The sequence below is a fragment of the Botrytis sinoallii genome (genome assembly GCF_014898435.1).
Source record: "Botrytis sinoallii strain Bc 23 chromosome Unknown BSIN_008, whole genome shotgun sequence".
NCBI classification, from domain to species: domain Eukaryota; kingdom Fungi; phylum Ascomycota; class Leotiomycetes; order Helotiales; family Sclerotiniaceae; genus Botrytis; species Botrytis sinoallii.
Window position 1 is genome coordinate 1,804,198 of NW_024066035.1, and position 21,412 is coordinate 1,825,609.

Sequence of the window (21,412 nt, forward strand, 5' to 3'; positions counted from 1 at the left end):
AACACCCCTTTACATTATCCTCTTGCGAGCCTTTGAATACATTCACCACTTGTCCAGTGATTGCTTAAGAGGTTCCAGAACTGAACGTCTTATTCTAAAGAGCACTACAAGTTGATCTCTTTCAAATTTTTATTCTTCAATCTTATAAGCTCTGTTATTCTTCAATCTTAGAAGCTCTGTTACTTGCACAGTCTCAATATCTAGGTATCTTGACATGATGGTGTTTGATATCTTGAGTTGTTGACCTCAAATGGGGATGAGAAACGATCAATCTCGTTCATGATTTTCTAAAGTTCAGGATTGGGTTGAATTGTAGGAACAAGCTTGCTTAGTTATTGGAGCTTATTCAGTTGCTTGAACGTTTGATAGTTGTTGAAGTATCGAGCCTTTGACATTTATTGGACGGACTCTGGATTAACTTCTGGTGTTTATGACTAACCCTCTCCTCTTCCATACTTATCATTTCATTGTTCTTTGTGCACATTTGTTATTCTTAAATTGAGATTATACAAAACTTCTTATTCGCATAGATACTGTTTGTCTCTTGCCGGTGTATTATTTCAATTATTCTTTATATACACGTATATACATTCATACATATTTATACATATCATCAAAATTGCTCATTGCTTCAACTCCTTTGCATGCTTCTCGTTCACCAAGACATAGCGGTAACGAGCTTTTCCATTCTCCATATCGACAACAGCTTGGTTTGCCTCTGATAATGGTCTCTCCTGGATAAAAGGATGGATATTGTTTTTGGCAGCAAACTCCAACATCTCACTAATGTCTTTTGGTGTACCGATTGCACTACCTCCAAGCTTTACTCCCTTTCCAATGAAGGCGAACATATTCAAAGCTGGAATGACATCCTCTGGAGCTCCAACCTGAATGAATTCACCCTTGGTTTTTAGCAATGAAAGATATCCAGCGATTGGCATTTTTGGGCTAGAGACGGTGCAGACGATCAAGTCAAGAGATCTAGCGTTCTTCTTGGCCCAATTTTCGTCTTCGTCTGTAGCAATGAACTTGGTGGCACCCATCTTCTCTGCATCGGCTTTCTTTCCGCTTGATCGGGAGATTGCAACAACCTCTTTGCAGCCGAGACCCTTGGCCCATAGAAGACCAAAATGACCCAAGCCTCCGATACCAACTATTCCGACTCGCTTGTCAGGCCCAGCTCCGTTGTTGACAAGGGGTGACCAGGTTGTAACACCTCCGCACAACATAGGAGCTGCTTCGGCAAGAGAAAGTCCATCGGGAATCTTGACAACAAAATGCGATGGAGCACGGCAGTAATCTGCATAACCACCGTATGACTTGGAACCATCGGGATAAACTCCGTTATAAGTTCCAACCATTTTTGTGCAATGGTTCTCCATTCCACTTGCACATTCCTCGCACTCAGGCTTCAGACAAGCACTTGATTGTGCACCAACACCGCATCGATCACCAAGCTTGATGTGCTTTACGTTTTTCCCCACTTTCACAGCAGTACCAGCTAGCTCATGTCCTACGCAAGCTGGGTAATTTGTCGCGCCCTATAGCCAAATCGTTATTCCTCACTTCCATATTCCAAGAAAAGAAGTACATACCCATCCAGATCTCAATGTATGAAGATCAGACCCACAGATACCGCAGTAGGCAATCTTGATATCGACATCATCCTCCGTCCAAGTCTTTGGCTCGAATTCTTGCCATACCATTTTCCCCTTAGCAGCCTCCTTATCCAACGCCATCCATCCTTCAAATTTATATGAAGATGCCATTGTTTTTGCTTTGTGTAAGTCGTCGGATGGATTCAAAGAGTCTTTCAAGTGATTTTTAAGAGAGAGGATTCTGTCTGTTGCTACGGAAGCAGGACTCTTTGTGGGTGTAGACATGGTATGTATTTAATGATCTAATCCAGGTTGCTGCGTCTTGGTATGATATGTGATGTATGTGATGTAGTGAACTCCACTTTTTTCCAAACTCTATTTCGGCCGAAGAATCCAACTCAAAGAATCTGGACGAAGTGAAACTATTTTAAATCCGCAAAGGGCACCAATCAAAGATGGTTTTAGACCGCAAGTAAACAAAACTTTCTTTGGAGGAACACGAGAATCCTCAAACTAGTAAAAACGATGATGTCGATAGCGTTGCTAGCGAGGAATGGAGTTTAGCAATCCCCGCGCTATCTTGAATGGAGCTTTCCGTTTCGGACAATAGCTAGCGTCAGCTTTGTTGATAATCGGGGATAGAAGAGTCTAGATGTGAAAATGATATGGAGATGTAAGGAAGACAAGTTTCCGATGAAGAAGATTATGCACTTCATGTTTTATGAGATTTGGGGTAATAAGGAGGGATGGAATTGTTTACCGATGCCGAGGTCTCTTAGCTTGGAGATAATTGTGGATCTGTGGTTGATATCGAAATCGACATCAGCCAATTGGATATAGCTCTTGGACCCTTTGAACGATAAATAAAGGGTTTTGGTCAATCAGTCCATCTAAAAGCAAGAATTGACTTCCAATAATGCTATGATCGATTAGTTTAACTCGGATCGACAAACATCATTTGGAATACAATAAATGCCGTACTTATTGATCCGTCGAGCTCGAAAAGTAGAAAAATTATCTTTCGTCAATGGAAGCGAGTGTTTCCTGTTGCACCTACCTCCCCCAGCAGCTATTATCGATTTAAAAAGAGATGCTGCCAAGTTCGGCTGATTGTAGAGCACATTCCTGACATCATTGATTGTCTAAATAGTCAATTGTGCTTTGCGGACATTCCGAGATAATTATGCATAGGGGATTCTCCCCACATGCACGACCTGGTAGTTTTAGGTTCTTATGGACAGCCTTAAGTCCGTGTCTAGATTTCCAAGTGGAACATTGTTGAGGGAATTATATGTGATTCAATGGTTGTGTGCGCGGGAGCTATATTCGTTGCCTTGGTTAAACTTTTAGACTCTCTTGTGTATCCGATGTTATCTGCAGCTTGTTAGAGGAAGGCTGCTGAATGGGAAGAACATTGAAAGAGAAGAACTAGTATTTGGTGTTAGCCATGAGTTCGTGTTTATAGTATCAAAGAAACAGCAAGTTAAAATTACCATTTCAATGTTTCTAATGTGGTTTTATACAAACCTCTGAATGCAACAGAAATTAAAACGCTGCTTTGCAGACAATATCCATCTCAAATATATCTGAATGTCAATCTATCTCGCTCAATGATATCGACAATACTCCGTCGTATGACAATCACTACGACACACCCATACCAAACCTCCGTCAAATGAAACTCGGCTTCCTTCGCCGAGCGATGTTACCCAAGTAGATTATCCCGATCCTCCTTAACCTCATCTCTCCCTATCGGCCATTCATCCACATCTTTATCGATCATGTTTAACAGCTCCGCTGGCAATTTTCTTCATAAATTCTCCTTCCCAAAGACTTCATTAGCCCACCAATTATGTCTTTGCGGCGGCACGTTTTGGGTCGAACAAATTCGATACTAAGTTTGATAAATTTCGCATTTCCCGGTTCTGTAAGACTGCTTCTCGTACACGGTTCGATTTGTATTGAAACGCATTGGACCAACTCAATAACCGACCGTCCTTCACGGCTATTGAGCCCAAATCCTGAGTAGCAGGAGCAAAATGAAAACCTTCATCGTCATAATACCCATCATCCTTAATACCAAAAGTCTTCGCAAAAAGATCATATTCCGAACGATGGTATGCTGATTCACTAAAATGAGTTTTCTGTCGAAAAGAAATTTGCATATCCGCTCTGTACATCTTAGGAATGTATAGATGTAGCAGCAATACGTTCACTCAGTGTTCCATCAATATCCCAATCACTTCCTGGAAATGGTTTATCTCATTCATGCAATTCGATACTTCCAACTTGCACGAAGACTTGCAGTGGACAACTCTTTCGTTAGCGTTTTAGGTACTGCAACATCAGATATGAAAACACAAGCTCCGGCATCCAAAGCAAGAACACGATTTGTAGCACGAAACAACCTCGCCTTGTCTCTCAACTCAGCTAAACACCACCCCCAAGCTTTCTCACTTATCAATTTGTTTTTCACAACCATTTTGTGCCACATTGCCGTTTCTCTGTCGTTGAAAACACCTATGTACCAGTTAGGCATATCGGTCAAGAAATTGGTGAGACCTATCATGGCCAGCTCTCGAGCTGTCAGACGAGGCTTCTGTACCCCACCCTTCTTCCCAATCATCTGATCTTTGGTGAAATCGCGAACTTTTGGGTAGTTCGCCGAATAAAGATATATCACCATGTCCGGGAATCTTTAAAGGATCTTGTCCGCTGTTATCCATGGTGAACTCACGAATGTGATTATTTTCATTCATTGTTGTTGCTCTAATACCATGTTATACAATGACCAATGCTGCAATCGCAGAAAAGAAGGATAGATAATGAGGGAATAAAAAGTAGAATTTGCTTTGGACATCAATTATCTTGCATCGACGGGCTTCCTCTCATTAAACTATTATACCAGCCTGGATGACTCATCGGGGGGGGGGATTGGAGTCTAGAAATTGATACTGTATGATAGGTAATTACCACTCTACGCTGACATTGTGAGGTCAGCGACTAGGGTTACTGGCATACAAAGTTTGCATATAAGAATATATTCGCAGATATGTACAGAAGGAGCTTTGAATCTTCGCAAGTTCCCAGATAGTAAAGTAATTGCTTCATGTCCCATTTCCAGATATGCAATCGATCATTACAAAACATGCTTTTGGCCAACATGTCAACGGCCAGGAAGATAAGAGAAGCTTGAATCTCTGACATGGTCCCACAATCGCAAATGTCGTTATGGAACCTAGATGTTTCCCATTCGATCTCATCGAAGCGTACGATATGGATGTCTTAAGAAGCGCCCTAACTTGAACATCAATAATTCAAACTTCCGCAAATCGAAAACTGCTTCAATTGCAGGCTCTTCCTCTAGTGATGGCCTTCGAATGTTAAATGGCAGCGTTGCGTTCTTATTGTAAGGGTTAATAGCACGTTCCAATGCCCATGGCAAATCCACCTGGAAATTCTCAACATTCTCGATCCACGCCAAAGGGTACAGGAGGGACATCTCCAAACGGCGACCTGTAACATCGTAGAAGGTGACATGTAGATCCTTCAACCCTTTCGTTCTTGAGAGTACGTCGCCAATGTAAACCAAATGTTTAGCTTGCCATCTTGCAAGTTCTTGATCTTTCTCTTGTTGCCTTTTGAAGGCGGGAGAGTCCTTGGGCTCATAGTGAAAACATGTGTAAATCGGATGCTCTATCTTGTGGGAAATGCGGAGAGATCGAATTTGATGAAGTTGCTCCTGTGGAACCTCTGTCAGGAAGCGAGTCGCGCATTGAAGCCCAATCAGATCAAAAGTTGCAAAGGTGTAAATAACATCAATAAATTCAGCATTTCTAGACACACTTGTCATTAGCCAAACTATCCTACCAGTTCACGATATCGGCATATCACTTACATATACTTGCAACTCAATAGAAGCGAAATCAGATTCCATGGTTTAGGCGCCGATTTCCTCCATGATTGATATACCGCTCTCACTATCCCCGCTTGATCACTGGAGCCACCTACTCCCCAGCTAAAAGAATATATGCACTTTGTGTGTGCAGGTTCCCAGCCGCCCCAATGTTCAAGACCAACATGGCCTTCTAGTCCAGCAATACAAGGCTGAAGTACTTGCTTAAAATGCTTTGGATTCTGTCTCCCTGGTCGTACATCTGTCACTGCGATGTGCAAAATTGGCCCGAGATCCAGGATTAGTTGCTCGTAAATTGATCTACGAATGTCGAAGCATAGCTTGGAAAGGAAACTACCTGAAAGCTGTTGATTCGGTTTAGAGGATTCGGGAGCTTCAACCATATTGGAAGCATGAGGCCTAGCAATATTCTCTTTTTAAAACCCGATGATGTGACTAATTAATATATAGGAGATGAAAAAAGAAGAGTAGCATAGTCAACAGAATTTCAGGAAATCGGTTGTTAGGTGATCTCATATATCGAAAGTTTCGAATAATTCACTATGGCTAGGTACCTAGCCTAGTCGCCAACCTCATTCCGCATGTATCCGGCCTGGAATGATCTCACGACTATTAGAAGTGGAGATACATTTTTTCAATCCATGCTAGAGATATAAAGTAAAAGCAACCGTAAAATCCGAATACATGAAAGTTCCATCAGTCTAAGAAACTTGAGAGAAAGACACCATCCATACCAGAAGATATGAAAGACTGGCGCGTAGCGGTAGCAGCAGTCACAGAACTCAGAAAAGATCCCACAAGTTTGATTGCGAATGCAATTACCGAGAATTCCACTGCACGAAACTTCTCGATACTGAATTAGTCGGGGTCTTAGAGACTTGGAACAAACTATATCAATAAAACAACAGATTCAAGACGAGGAGGGATTCAAACATCGTCAATCAATCCGATAATGAGACCGAAAAAGTGTTGCAAAGCTTCAAGACGAGTCACATAACTACACGCATAGGATACTTCCCTATATAGAAAACCGAGAATTATTGACAGGCTACAATTGGCTACAATATAGTAAACCCCAATTTGCGCACAAATCAAACCCCAGTACTATCTCGAGATGAGTACCCCAAAATCGACCTACCGACAGCAACATGTATAGGTTTTCCTCCTGTCTTCAAAGCCTCATGCACAAGATCAATGAAATCAAGATCCGTACCTGCATACAAACATTAACTACTAATAAGCTTGGGGAAATTCACGAGAGCACCAACCTGGACAAGACACAACCAAAACGCTAATCTGAAGCGGTTCCTCTCGCTGTGTCGTCTGTGAAGAATATGTGATTTCACCAACTAAATAACAATAAGAATCTACAATTACTAAGCCCTAATATATATTACTTACTCGGAGCAGTAACCTCAGGAGTACCAGCGATCGGCGATAGATAGAGAGGAGAATAACCACTTAATAGTGCGAAGGGACTGAGCGCCATTAGATCAGAGACCAAAACAACAATCTATACGAGGGAGCTTACGGTGGTGGATTCTCTCGGTTATTGGGTTTGCCTTTGTCATTGGAAGAACTACTATAGTTCCATCTTTGAACACGTTGGCGAGAAGCCACTTCCTGTATGTATAGATGCGCTCCCATCCTTCGTCGCGTGTCTCTGGCGTGGTCTTATTGGCTTGTTCCCTGCTTTCTACATCGGACCCAGTTCGTGTATATGAATATGAAGAGGATATGAAAGTGAAAGTAAAAGTATGAGTGCATACCATCTTCAGCGCAAAGCCTGATGAAAAAACGGCGTCTTATGAAATTTCTTCTTGTACCCTTCGACGAACTCGTCTAGTTTCGCACATGCGTCCTTGTAATACGGTAGCGTTCCAGCCTGATCAGATCAGTATAGTACATAGAACTCATAACATGCAGCTCACAGTTTCCAGATAGTCAGATAGTTCTATGTTTGCGTCAGATTGTGGAGAACTATTGCGCCACATTTCCGCCAAAGATATTTCGGGTTTGCTAACACCATGAAGTCCCTCGAGATCCCGTACAAACGAATCGATGAAGTCCATTTGAACTTTCTTCGAGGTGGGAAGATAGTCGAGGGGATAAAGAATCGTAGTCGGAGCTTAAAGCAGTTACCACCCTCCCCAAGAGAGCAAATCTAACTCATCTCAGCTCATCTCATCTCATATACCTTATCTTATCCAACTCATCTCATCGCTACCCCAAACCAGCCCTTCCCCCTTCTGTAAACCACCAACTCCCAGCAACCCTTATCAACCCTCACTCATCAATCGATCAACAATTACACAATTCATACCACAACAGAAATTCTCCAATCTCCCAATCTCCCAATTCCCAAACTCCCTAGTTCCCTACTCCACCTAACCCACATACAAACCCACATACACATAACCCACACACAGACAATACATCCGCAGAGAGAAATTTCCTTCAAATCCAATTCAACAATGCAAGCACTCGCGCCAGGAGGATAAAACGAGTCAACCTACTAGCGAGTCAACTTACTAGCGCGTGCAAACTTACACTAAATCGACTAGGAAATAGAAACTACCGAACAACTTTCCTTAGGTATTGTAAGGTTACATTCCCGAGACTTTATGTAATTGAGAAAAAAAGGGGGGAAAAAAAAGGAAAAAGAGACTTCTCACTTATCGGACATGACTACAAGTGACAAATTCCTAGCCCCTTCCCTTAACATTGACGTCACCATGTAAACCTTAAAAGGAGCCGTCATGATAAAATCATAATTGCGAAGAAGAAAAAAATCGAAGAGAATACAAATGTAAATGAGAAATAATATTGAAAAAGGTAAAATCACAATCAGGGATTAAAGATATAATACTAGCACACTATTCTTTGAATAGAGATCATGTACTCACGCAAAGTTCCAAAGCCGCAATACATCATTCACAGGGGTCAAGGCCAACTAGCAAGGCCACCACGACAAGACAGAAACATTCAGCAAAAATTCAAAATGCTAAATTGTAAAAAAGCGGATATGTAATTTGATTTGAAAAACTATAACAAATCGACCCTATCTCTCCCATGAAAGATAACCTCAACTATATTACCACCCATACACCTAAAGCCAGCCACCCCTTTAATTGCATCAAACCCATCGAAACTCCCAATAGCCACTAGGAAATAGAGATAGATGGACTTGAAAACACAATTGATGGAATGGAAGCGAAGATGTTAAATATGCTAATTCCTTACGCCCGCTAAAAACCATAATATAAAGGAAGAGAATTGGTATGTTGAGCGGGTGAATAGAGGTGATCTCAACCCGAGATGTATTATCGCTGGTGGCTAAAAGCGACTTTGGGGAAACCTAGATTACTGACATGGATTCCATGTAAAGTAGAGTTCGATGGTCGAAATGACGATCGAGCAGGTATGTCTCTTGTCCCTCCGTACATAATCTCGGGCGGGATGCGTTTCTCGGGAGAGAATGAGGTGCCTAGATACCCTTGATGACTTGGGTTCGCTCGGCATTTAGTTGAGCTGCATTTCGGTCATGACATTCCTTCTTGCACTGTAATGAAATGAGTCAGCCACAATTCCATCTTCGCACATGATTTCTGAAAGCACATCTCCTAATCCAACTTGCCACCATTGAATCTGTTCTCCCATTCTAGGTTCATCAAATACCCCTTTGAGAACAGATTCCCCGGTTCTAGATTCAAGAGATACATCATCGGAAGTAGGGCAACTCACGTCTTCTAATTTCACACACTTGTGATCCTCCAACATTCTGTGCTTCCCACAGAATTCGCCTTCACAGAAACCACAGTGTCCTACAATTCTTTGTGCTGCCACCCCGCAGTCCTTGTAATTACACTTAATCTTCTTGGGTGGCATACCGCCTCTTAGTGTCCCTGCAACGTGGATTGTCGAGTCTCGAGTAATGTTATTCGAGGTGAGAGTCGAAGATGGCTGTAAATGTCTTCCAGCGTGTACGAGACGAAGTGATGACGATGGCGAGGATGTGCGGATAGAGAGGAGATGGGCGAGGTTCGAGATGGTGGTATCTTCGGGAACAGTTATGGGTATGGCTAAATAGCGAGTTAGTTGGGAACTTTAAAAATGAATGGATTTGGGAATAAACATACTGTCGCCGGACAAGACTTTAACAAAGATTTGCATTGATTCCGATTGTAGTTCTGGAGAGGCGGACCTGGATGAAGTGGCGCTTGAAGGAGTATACATGATGGATGATTAATGGTATGTATGTTGATTGAAGAGGACTTGGATATTATCAATGAGATTAATGAAGAAATGAAAGAGTTGTGATGATTGATGAATGGAGAAAGGAAATTGTTGAATGGAATTGGAAAATGATTAAGAAAAAGAAGATTCGTTGTCTTGGTTGTATTCGTTGTACTTGTATTCGTAAGAAGAAAGTAATCGAAGGTTCTTGGTGACAATGCGATTGGGTGTCTTGTGACGAGGACCGGAGACGAGAACGTAATCTGCCGTAAGTATTGGTACTGGTGACTGTGACTGTGACTGGGAGTGTACTAAAAAAGTCTTATCTGGAGGCGGGAGTCGAGGCGGTATCGGGTTATTGGGGTTTGATTTCGATAGTCGGATTATCCTTTAATGCAGCTGTTTGTTGTCGACTTCTCATTCCTTGATGGGGGATGAAAGGAGATGGATTTGTTTCGTCGGTTTGGGAGTTGTGATGAAGTGGTATGGAATGTGATGATTGAGGGGGAATAATGAAAGATGTTGGATGGAATATATATGTATATATACATGTAGATACTATATACTATATACAATATATATATCAATACGATTATAAATATATAACAAATACAATAAATACAATAAATACCATAAATACCTTACACATGACTGTGAACTAACAAGACCTGGGCTTGGCTCCATTCAGAGTTCAATGTACGAAGCCAGGTATGTACGATGAATGTACATCGTATGCCATCATCTCCATATCACACATATCATTTCACTTGACTGACTTGACGCATGGATGGATAATTAGTCTGATTCATAATTCAACACCGTCGTGAATCTAACCATCATCTAAAGAGTCCCCTAGATCCACCTTTCCGTGATTGAAAGCATGTGCTAGCGAGTGGCTAGCCGAGCTAGCCTTATAAAGCACTAGCCTCTATACTAAAGACACACATCACCCTCTTACTTCCGCACTCTCCATGTACGACCAAGTCTCCTTGACTCCTCTCTCTCTGTCTTTCTCCACTCCCATGAATTCGCCTCACTTCCTCTCCATAAAGTCAAAAAGCTCAAGGAAATACCTTGACATGGAAAGATTGATATATATCAATACATCATGCTTGCATCCCTATATCATTATCCGGTCTAGAGTATTCTTCATACACTTTTTATCTGGAACCTATTAATCACTCATACGGATTCTAATAATGACTTTAAATTACAGTACCGATCATCATATATTGGTGGTTGGCACAAGATGATCATCTCTCATACTACCGGCAGAGTATCTCAGAGAAAGTTCATGGCGTAGAACTGAATCGCCAATTCCATCTATCAAGCATTGGTAGAAAAGCCGGATTACGGCACATGATTGGACAAAAAGACCAGATTCCAGAAAATGCCTTGCTTATTATATCGAGTTCCGAATTAGCTATTATTGATTACATACATACCCGACTCTCTCTCGTATATACCGTACTATATTACCATCGACTGCTCCTCCTCGTACCATCCATCCATCTATCTAAACAAGCGATGTCAAGCCTCGGGAAAGTATTGTTACGGTATTTCTTGACATATCCATGGATGTTGGTACCCTTTTCCAAAAAGAGGCCCTAAACCCCGAAGTGAAGGTTACCAGGAAAAGCGATCCCGCCTTATCTCTCATCAATGGCATCACACTACTGGGGACTTCGTATAATCTACCTCGAGCTCTCTACCAAATATCTCGCAACTTCTGAGTCTTCTGAGTACCGGTGTGATTAGACCAAAGAACCAAAGAACATCTGTTCTTCTCTCTCATATCCTCGACTCAGCTACATTCGAAACATTGCTTCTATGATGAAGCAATTCAGAAACAACCTTTAACTATCTGATGCTTGAAATCACGAACATTTCTCCTTCATACGACTGAGTGGATTATGAACCATTCAGCCACCCTGACTCATGCCACGCTACGAGGCCATCCATATTTACTCCATGCGCCACTAGCCACCACACCAAAGATGTAGCCACAAGTGTTCGATTGTTCGATTTTTCGATTAGCATTTTCTTAGCTTGCGTGCCAAACGGAGTATATCGGCGTTGAATCGCCATTGACCCTGTGGAGTACATCAAACTTTATTCTCTACAGTCAAAATCGTATACTTTTGCCACATACATCATATGTTTGATAATCAACCAACTTTGAATCAAATTTTTCAAAGATTTGACAAGATCATTCACGATAGTTCCAAAATCCTACAATCCTCTACCGGTACTCCACACCCAAGGCATCCTGACTCACTACCCATGAAATATATTTCTCCGTTTCGATCAACCTGCATACAACCTGCATTACCCAATCCCTTTGATTCGATCGGCAACAGCGGCATCAAACCGTCCACGATTTCCTTTACCGATTTTCTTCATGCATGCGCCATCTGCACCGCTATAGTATCCGAAGAACCGCAATATGCGCCTCGAATCCGTCGACATCTGTACAGTTATTCGAACCATGCATCGTCAACCAGAACCCGAATCGCTAATCTAATATCTACATCTAGATACATTAGCTTAACAGATACGTAGAGAGCTAATACCAAGACCTTCAGATATGCAACAAAGTGACAAATACAAGCGAGTTTTGCTATCTTCTTCTCCAGCTTCCCCGGAAAAATCTTGATGACCTAAGATTATTATTACTCTGGACACACAAACAAGCCTCGATGAAAGCATGAATAACATCCCAAGATCAAACACCTACATCCAAACACTCTCCAATCTCCTAATCTAAACCACAGACTCAACTCAAATCCCCCTATTCCTCAATCTTAACTCTTACACAATATCCCTCCTACCCAGAGCAGACAAAACAGGCCAAAATTGACCTCTCCCAAATGACATATAAATCCTCCAATAAATCACCCACAACTAAAAGCATAACATTTACATAGCAACCACACTAAATAAACCCTCAATCACAATACGATTCATTTCCAATATCATTCATTCCCTTTCCTTTGTCCTTGATATCGCAAAGAAATCAATACAGTAAGATTACATTATGGAAGAGCTTCGTTCGCTAGTATTCCATTCCGGTCTTGGGTTTCTCTCTTTCTCTTCTGAATAGCCCCTAAGGTTGTAGATGATACACTTTTAGTATTAATGTGAGATAATGTAATACGTATATTCCATCCCTATAATACTATTCGTCTATCTATTCTATCTTATCCTATCCTGTTTTGAGACACCTCCCTCCCTCTCTCTCTCATTCATTCTCTCCCCTTTTTATAGATATTATATTATATGCACTATACTACACTACGCTATACTCAAACCAATCCGATAACTCTCTTAAATCCAACCAATCCTATAACTATATTACATCCAACCCACACTCCATCTAATCTAACCCAACCAACCAACAAATCCTCACCACCCCCCCCCCCCCCCAGCGAACTCACAAGAAATAACTACCATCACCACCACTCCCACCGCCAACCACTCATTATAGTCCATCCATCCACTCATCTCTTCAAAATTCACAATATCAAGTCTACTCCTCATTCATACACAAACTATACATCTTATCTGGTTTCATCTCGATCCATTCCAAATAATCTAATTATGTATATGTACGTACCATATATTCATATACCTCCTCATCCATCTCATCTCATCCCCTAACCCCTCTCCACCTACACCCACTCCCCAATTCCATCAAAATTCAAAATCAAAACCAATCTAATATAATCTTGTTATTCCCAATCGCATCCTATCACACTCCCAGTCTGCATACTGATCCATCCCATCCCATCCTAAATAATCCATCCCAACCCGACCCAAGCACCCAATCCGTAGATAAAAATTCCTAACCCAAACCCAGAACCATGAAACAACTCCAGGCTTCATCCGCCAACTCTATAGGAGAAGGAAGAATGACCAGTAATCAAGAAAAGGAAAATGCACCATTCTCAATGCTCATACAGAAACCCCCTTCGCTATGCTTGCACTTGTGCAATCTCGCAATTCAAACAAATATACCATGACATCAATTTCAAACCCTTCCTTAACATTTGTGATTGTTTATTCTGCGTTTCCTCCTATTTCACGCAGTCTTTGTGAAAAGTGAGTTGGCTACGGGGAGAAGCTCAATGCTTTTTATATTTCTGAATGGCAAGTTAGTAAATCATTTCATCAGAAATATAAAACATGGAAATAAAACCTACAGCATCAACCCTCTCGAGATTTTTCTTGTCCAAAGTATTCGTAGCCCCCATCAACACTTGTCCAGCTCCCTTTGCCACTCCAATCACTGGTCTCAATATCACAGTAGGAGCATGTTTCCTTACGGCCTTCAAGACCCCCTTCGCATTACCATCTTCCATAACTTCTCCCGGAACTGCGATAATTGCATCTCGAGCCATGATCAGATCTCGCTGTAAACTAGCGTACCCGCCCCTGAGGCCCTGCATTACACCAACCGGTTGATTGGCATAAAGCGAGATTTGCTTGCGTTCATCTTCGTCATCGCTGGAATTGCCGTGGGATGGAGCGGTATCTTGGGGCCCAAGAAGACCCTCAGCCCCTTGTAGAACGGTTTGTACACCAACGGCAACTTTAGCACCGAGTTTGACGAGTTCAGTACCCGTGGTTTTGGCAAATATGGCGGCGCCTCTGGAGATGTTCCGAACGATTCTTCCATCCTTCTTGTATTCGTTCATGGGTACCACCACAAGATCTTTGAAGCCACTTCCGACGTTGACGATTGAACGAACTGGGGCCAATCCGGCCAAAATACCGGGAAGTTGATGTTCTTTGACATCTGGCGTCCAAATGTCATTGAGAACTTGGCCCATCTTGTCGAACCCCGAACAACCGTGAATGATACAATGTCTGAGAGTCAGATCAGCTCCATCGAGGATCATGAAGTTCATGAATTCCGTCGTGCGACCGGAACGAAGACCAGAGTAGTCGACACGTTTTGGCTTGAAATCCAATTTTACATCAATGGAATTAACTTCCACTCTTTGTAGAAATGGTTTCTCGCCCGGAGCTTCAGGTTCAAAATCCGATTCCACCTTGAATTCGAAAAATCTGGTGATGAAGTCAAGAGCATCTTGATCAACGTGGAGACGAAGTGGAAGAATAGTCACTTTGATGACCATCTCAGTTGCAGCAAGTGTCGGAACAGGTTTCACATTCATGATCTCGATGTGAACCATATTTGATCCCTTTTCTCTCTCGCCTGCATCTTGCATGTAAGTAGCAAATTTTCTCCAGGTCGAGGTACGAATGTTATCAAACACCTCGAGATCATGCACACGAACATCAATGGAACTCTGAGTTTCACCACTGAAAGGTGGGAAAGTCACAAGGTCGACACAGACTCCTTTCAACTCGAATGCAATCTTATGATGTTTAGTTCGATTGAGTCGAAGCTTCTTGGCTGCGCGCCCGCCCCCTTGTCTGCTTGGAGTGACAGTATAACTCGTGGTTGCTATCGACTCCGTCTCGGTAGCATTATCGTTCAGCTGTTGGTTGATAGCTGCAGCGAGTTCACGGGGATCACGACTGTTGGGAATGTCGATCCACATTGAGTTGAGCAAGAAGGTTCCACGCTCAGTATCTTCGTCATCATCGATATCCTGCTCCCAAGTTGAGCGTCTTTCATTCCGAGCACGCTTTTCAATGGCTTTGAATTCGATATCTTGTACAGCTTTGGAGATTGTATCCCGAGTATCTTGCCAATCATAGCCATCAAACAGATTCCAGATGATATGTACATCTCGTACGCGTACCCTCAATGGGCTCTTCTTGACCTTGCTGTAGTTGGATGTATCATAGGTATTCTTCGCCGAGTTCCACCTATGAGCGGACTGCTCTAGTGATGTGCCTGTCCCAAAATGATCCTCGTGGAACGATAGAGCTATGTCATCAATTTCCGGCTCTTCCACAAAGCTATCCAGTAAAACACCATCCCGAGTATCGCGTGCGGTGAGGTTCAGAGACGCTAATGAATCCTCTGAATCGTCAAGGACAGCTTCTTTATACCCATCGTCGGATCCACCTTTGCAGTAATCGGAATCGAAACCGAGTTCGCTTCCACCTTCTTCAGCCAAGTCCCCAAGCTCTGTGAAATCATTGCTAAATTCGTATTGACCTTCAGGAGTTCCAAAAGCATCTATTGATACAGAGGCCAGAAGATTGTTAAGTGGAACAACCTTTGTTTGATAGGTGTTCTCCTCCTTTCTCGGTGCTTTTCCTGGTGGAGCCAATTTACCAAGCACGCTGATCAATGTTTGGGTGGAGTCGGCACATGATTCAAGTACGAAGAGATCATCTCGCAATTCGACATCAAGACAATTCTGGCCATCATCGTCAACGGAAAGAAGAACGGTGGCTTTTGCAGACGAAATATAGCTGATTGACACATAACCCGCTGAAGTGAGATCTGCCACTTGATTACTGCCACCATTAAAGGAATTCCTTTTATGTTCTGATTGCACATTACTTGCAAGATGAGCAACATTGTCAATGACCATAAGAGAAGCCTTGCTTAACTCAGCTGTGACACTTGCGTTCTGATTCTTTGGTAAAACTGCAACCACATGTGCTTCGGTCAATACGGCGAGAATTTTCGAAGGCAAGCCCAAGGGATTGAGACCCATGACGCAGTCTTTTAGAACGACATCAATGGCCATTGGCTTAGCTGGACTACTAGACGCGGGGGGGTTTTCAACACTTTTCTCCTTACCCTTTGGAGTTGGTGGCTGTGCTAAGTCCCTCAATGTAGCGACTGACGCTGTAATGCTGGCTGACATCTCATTCCCAGTTGCAGTATCCGCCAGTCCGAGCAGTACCATGAGTGTAGGAACGCGATATTCGACTCTCAGATTCCACATTTTGATTTTCACAATAGGCTCCATCTCATCACCAATCAATCGAGCCATAATGCTTGGAATTCGTAATTCTGGCCTATTGAATACTTGATCTGTGCCCGCACCGATCAGCTCCTCAGAATGGTTTCGATAAGCAGAAACCGTGCCGACACTTAACGCTACTAGTGATGGTATAGGGATCTGCGCCATATCCAAATCAGTAGCTTTGAGCTGAAGACTACCTACAGTATTGTTGACATCGACGTCGACACCGAGCTTCTTTACCTTGACTAAGGACAAAAGACCCGGTCTATCATCGTCAGGCAAATACTTCGTAACTGTGGATAGTCTTGCGACCTCTTCACCCAATTCTGGAAGATAACTCAACTCGTGCAACCTGCCAATTTTGGCCTGTAGATCATCCACAGTAAGTCGGAGTACAGATCCTTGCTGTCTTTGACGAAGCAAAGTATCAAGAAGGATATCATCATCTTGATCATACTTTGAATTCGATGGTGCGATTAATGCCAACAATCGATCTATATCGTTGTCCTTGGGTGAGTTCAAGAACTCAATGCGCGTCGTGGAAACGTCAATAGCAATGGCAGGATCGTCAACGGAATGCTTGAGATGTGGCCCAGACAATCTAATCTTATCAATACCAATACCGATTCCTTCCTCACGACTGATCAACTTCACAGCAGAAGTTTCAACTCCCACGCTGCATTCAGTGCCCACCAAGTCAAGAATCAACCCGCCGATCCTAACATCTGCCTTGTTCTGCACCGCCACTGTTTGATCATCAGGTTCGATAGGCGTATTGAATTTTACGCCTTTCGTCTTCGGCTTTATTACTGGGCTGGAAGTGACTGTCGAGTTCGACGCCATCGAGCTACCAAGGTTGAGTACGCTGCTCAACCCACCAAACCAGCTAAAAGTCTCATCAAGATGCTGTAGGTCAACCGCCACATGCAGGGGCAGCGTATGGACCTCAAATCGAGTACTGTCATGACTTTGGTATATGTTGGCAGACACGTCGATGCCAGCAGAAGCAGCAAGATCACGAGTAGAAGCTCTCATTTGAAGACCCGCGTCAAAAGAAATTATGTTTTCTTGGGCGTAGCCAAAAATGAACTTCTGTAGTGTTATGCTAGTCTTGGTAGTATTGCCCGAAGGATCTCTAGAGACATTGAGCCCCTTGATTGTGGTCTTGAGAAGAACATCCGAATCCGATGACTTCGTCTGTGGTTCTGCAATCCGTGAACCCAAAGTACCCTTGAGATTTTCCAAGAACTTCAGTGATATGGTTTGAGCACTAACCCTGAGATGAGGTTCAGGAGAGCTAGACGTAAGCTTACTTGACACAGTAGTCGCTTGTGTCTTCTTTTTCATAGACCCTTGAATCTGGCAAACAAGCTTATATATAAGTCTGCCCACAGATACATCGAATTGAGCCAGTAGATTTCCTACGTCAACCTCGATTGATTTGTTCTCTTCAAGCTTCTGCGGTGGCTGTACTGGAATTCTAGCTGTTGGTTTAGGCGACGACCGTGTGTGTTGGGCTTTGGGTAGATGGGTAGAAAATGCCCCAGGAAGATCCATTGTGTTTGATTGTGAGTCACTGTGGCCATCAAAAGTGCTGCCGAATAGTGCTGATTCAGCAGCTGCATCTACAGGGTCAGAAGAAGGATCATTCATCGCCGGAATATAGATAGCGACTTGATCAAGACTGAAGATCTGCTTCGTCATTCGGTTATAGTCACCAGAAGCAACAGTAGACTTCACTGAGACATCGCTCGAAATTTTGTGTAAGAGCTGAGACTGGCGTGAAGTTTCCGGGCGAATAGAACCTGTGCTTCTATTTAAAGCATTTTGTGAGCCTGAGGGCAAGATCGTGGATTGCTCAAGAAACCCAAGATCTGACGTGCCATCCGAAGGAATAAAATGGCGAGCATGTTCAAGATTGTCGAGCTTTTCCACTCGTGGACTGTAGTCTCTTGGAGTAAGTGGTGGAGATCTTGCATCTTCGCTATCAGTGCCTGAATCTGCCCACCCACCGGGGATTGGAGCAGCAGAAGTAAATGAGACCGCACTCATGTACATGCTCTCAGCCTCTTCGTGACTGAATAATTGAGACTGCGCAAGATCATCTCCAATCTCCTCGTTGAAAGTCGAGCTGCTACTTTCACTCATAGAATCTTCCGACGGAACCCCAGACTGCTGAACCAAAAAAGTCCGATCAATTGGCGCAGTATTGGACGGAAGTGTCGGCTGTGAATGAGATATTCGCTCCACAGAAAATCTAGTATGAGCTCTGGGTGGTAGCATGGTAGATTGTAACATGTTGTGAGCTCTGTTAACGCTGTGGAATGCATTGACTTCTGGAGTCTGGCTAGAGGGCGAGGTAATATGAGCAGAGGCCCTTGGCGTTGAAGCGCGTGAATTTTCGCCATGTGTGCTATGCTCAGATTGCGATAATGAAGATCTCATATCATCTCCCTCAGGATGATCCAAAAGTAGGGAGTCGGTAACTTGATCAAGAATTGCTGAGCTTTGAAGCAAGCTATCTCCCATCTCGCTGTTATCGATATCCCCATGCTCGCTGCCGGAAGGACTGGAATGTCCATCTTCTGATGCATCGTCAAATCGTCCACTATCATTAGCAACAGTCGAGCCTTTAACAACTGGCGAGGTTTTCACGGGCCTTAAGGGCGGTGAAGGACGTCTTATTTCTGGCAGTGAAGATTCGGAGACTCGTAGTGACGAAGCAGGAGATGAGGGGGGACTAGGGGAAGCAACTCGATCGAATGCACCCATACTTTCCACAGATATAGTTTGTGTTTCTTCTGATGATCGCTTATTTTCTGTAGCCCGCCTTGATTCGGTTATGTCAGAGTGCGGAGGTATTGGCGATACAATGGAGGATGATCGAGAGAGAGTCTGGAATAAATTTGCCTCTGTGATAAGTGCTCCTTGAATATTGCTGAGACAGATCAGTCTCTTTCCCTCCTTGAATAACGAGGCTATGTCCTTCCCCCCTCTCGTCTGGGTAGACTCAATATCATGCGTAACTCCCTCGATATCGACATCGTCAATCTTCAACTGAACTGTTACTGGATCCGTGGTACGGTTTGGCGTCGGCCCTTCTGCAGGAATATCGAGATCCACATTGAAAGTAATCCCATGCACCCGTACTTGTAGCCTGTCCACAATGCCCTGCAAAAATCTAGCCATGAATGCCGGTAAGGAGAGAGCCGTCCCAGTTCCAACAGGTGAGTCTCCTCCCTCATTAGATGTAACAGACTCTGATGCATCCTGCGTCTCCCCAAGAATTGCGGCTTCCAACTCTTCCTTGTCTTCTCTCGATTCCGTTTGTAGAAATGATGCCGCGATGTCCTCTGCAGTCGGAAGTGTGGGATCTAGGTCCTGGTTTCTCGATAAAGATCTCTTCCTTAACCTGTCATGGTTCGTCCGTGAATTATATGCACCCTTCTCCTCCCTAACCCTCAACTGCACATCCACTCCATCAACTTCGACCAATATCGGACTGCTATATATATCGACCGGTATCGTAATCCGCAGCAGTAAAACTTTCGCTTTACTTAATGCGATCGTGGAAGGAAGTTGTAGTAAAGTCTCGAGTTTCTACACCTTGCATGTCAGCATGACATCCTCATCCTCGACGTCAAGATCATGATATAACAGTTACCTTTAATCTCAACCCAACATCCTTAAATTCAAACGTGCTATTTTTCCCCCACGCAATATCCAAATTTTCTAAATCCAATGCATCCGTCTCAAAGACTTCCAAACTAGAAAGCGCATATTGGAGTAATCGTTTGGGCATCGAGGAAAATTGGAAATAAGAAGGCATTGTTGCTTGCGACTTCGTTATGCAAGGGAGTATTAAAAGTTATTAAAAGAAATCAACGCCTCTAAGCAATAGTGTCTTAAAGAACACCGATAAGAAAGAAAATCAGAAGTTTCGGCGTATTTGATGGATGGTTTTATCTTAAGAAGAGGAAGGGCGGCTCCTGACGTCGACCTTGTGCACTGATATTGTCCGGGGCAAGATGGGAATCATACTTGACCGTACCCTCAGATTTTAAAGTCGCTACCGTACAAATATATCAATAATGATAAGTGAATGTGTTGGTCAACAGACCGTTGCCACTGTTGATGAAGATTCCCTACCGTACCTAATGGTAGGTACTTTTGAATGGTTCAGTAATGGGTGGAAAGGTGGAAAGTTGATTTAGGTAGAAGATAACTAGGATGTATGTGGAGGGCAAGTGATTGTTTTCGGGCGATGTCCTTATCGATAAGAGACTGTTTAAATTTCCTCGTGCGGGTATGGCTTACTGTCACATTAGTACACAGCATTGGCTAAATGATTGGATTCGTTTTTCTTGTCGAACCAATTGTTATATTCTACACATATTGAGATTCTACAAGGTATTTCTTCTATGTTTCAGAGCCTACGAGAAAATCATCATGCAGAGGGTTTTGGGTTTTGTATATTGTAAGGGCACTCTTGTTCTGTATTAGGTTTATATAGAACTATACCCATGTTTTATATATAAAGCTAACCTTATGTGTTTCGTTAGTGTCCATGTATGATCATATGATATGATCTGGGGCCCTTTGACGTTTGGGAAGAAGGTTTAGAAGGAGGGTCTGAATAGAAGAAGCTTTTGAAAGAGAGGTGGAAGAAAAGAGAGAGGAGGAAAAGTATTCCATACAAGACAGACTCCAAGACTTATATACAATGACTACATGTACAACGCACACCAGAATTGTTGTTATTC

General features: G+C 43.0%; 7 protein-coding genes across 7 annotated transcripts; all 7 read right to left on the bottom strand.

Moving 5' to 3' along the window:
* Nucleotides 1-623: 623 nt before the first annotated feature.
* EAF02_005521 (uncharacterized protein) lies at nt 624-1,883 on the bottom strand (the record flags this gene model as incomplete). The annotated part of the gene is made up of 2 exons (XM_038901569.1): nt 624-1,541; nt 1,596-1,883. 2 exons carry the CDS (start codon nt 1,881-1,883, stop codon nt 624-626), a joined length of 1,206 nt encoding a protein of 401 aa, XP_038758909.1.
* Nucleotides 1,884-3,864: 1,981 nt separating this feature from the next.
* EAF02_005522 (uncharacterized protein) lies at nt 3,865-4,324 on the bottom strand (the record flags this gene model as incomplete). The annotated part of the gene is made up of 2 exons (XM_038901570.1): nt 3,865-4,247; nt 4,282-4,324. 2 exons carry the CDS (start codon nt 4,322-4,324, stop codon nt 3,865-3,867), a joined length of 426 nt encoding a protein of 141 aa, XP_038758910.1.
* A 299-nt stretch (nt 4,325-4,623) lies between these two features.
* Nucleotides 4,624-5,897, bottom strand: EAF02_005523 (uncharacterized protein; the record flags this gene model as incomplete). Its single annotated transcript, XM_038901571.1, has 2 exons — nt 4,624-5,434; nt 5,497-5,897. The coding sequence occupies 2 exons, from the start codon at nt 5,895-5,897 to the stop codon at nt 4,858-4,860; spliced, it is 978 nt and encodes a 325-aa protein (XP_038758911.1). The 3' UTR covers nt 4,624-4,857.
* Nucleotides 5,898-6,605: 708 nt separating this feature from the next.
* EAF02_005524 (uncharacterized protein) lies at nt 6,606-7,161 on the bottom strand (the record flags this gene model as incomplete). Its single annotated transcript, XM_038901572.1, has 4 exons — nt 6,606-6,727; nt 6,783-6,863; nt 6,916-6,992; nt 7,046-7,161. 4 exons carry the CDS (start codon nt 7,159-7,161, stop codon nt 6,606-6,608), a joined length of 396 nt encoding a protein of 131 aa, XP_038758912.1.
* A 127-nt stretch (nt 7,162-7,288) lies between these two features.
* Nucleotides 7,289-7,586, bottom strand: EAF02_005525 (uncharacterized protein; the record flags this gene model as incomplete). The annotated part of the gene is made up of 2 exons (XM_038901573.1): nt 7,289-7,399; nt 7,446-7,586. The coding sequence occupies 2 exons, from the start codon at nt 7,584-7,586 to the stop codon at nt 7,289-7,291; spliced, it is 252 nt and encodes an 83-aa protein (XP_038758913.1).
* A 1,415-nt stretch (nt 7,587-9,001) lies between these two features.
* On the bottom strand, nt 9,002-9,750 carry EAF02_005526 (uncharacterized protein; the record flags this gene model as incomplete). The annotated part of the gene is made up of 3 exons (XM_038901574.1): nt 9,002-9,076; nt 9,259-9,596; nt 9,654-9,750. 3 exons carry the CDS (start codon nt 9,748-9,750, stop codon nt 9,002-9,004), a joined length of 510 nt encoding a protein of 169 aa, XP_038758914.1.
* A 4,124-nt stretch (nt 9,751-13,874) lies between these two features.
* On the bottom strand, nt 13,875-20,478 carry EAF02_005527 (uncharacterized protein; the record flags this gene model as incomplete). The annotated part of the gene is made up of 3 exons (XM_038901575.1): nt 13,875-13,892; nt 13,953-20,249; nt 20,314-20,478. 3 exons carry the CDS (start codon nt 20,476-20,478, stop codon nt 13,875-13,877), a joined length of 6,480 nt encoding a protein of 2,159 aa, XP_038758915.1.
* Nucleotides 20,479-21,412: the final 934 nt, after the last annotated feature.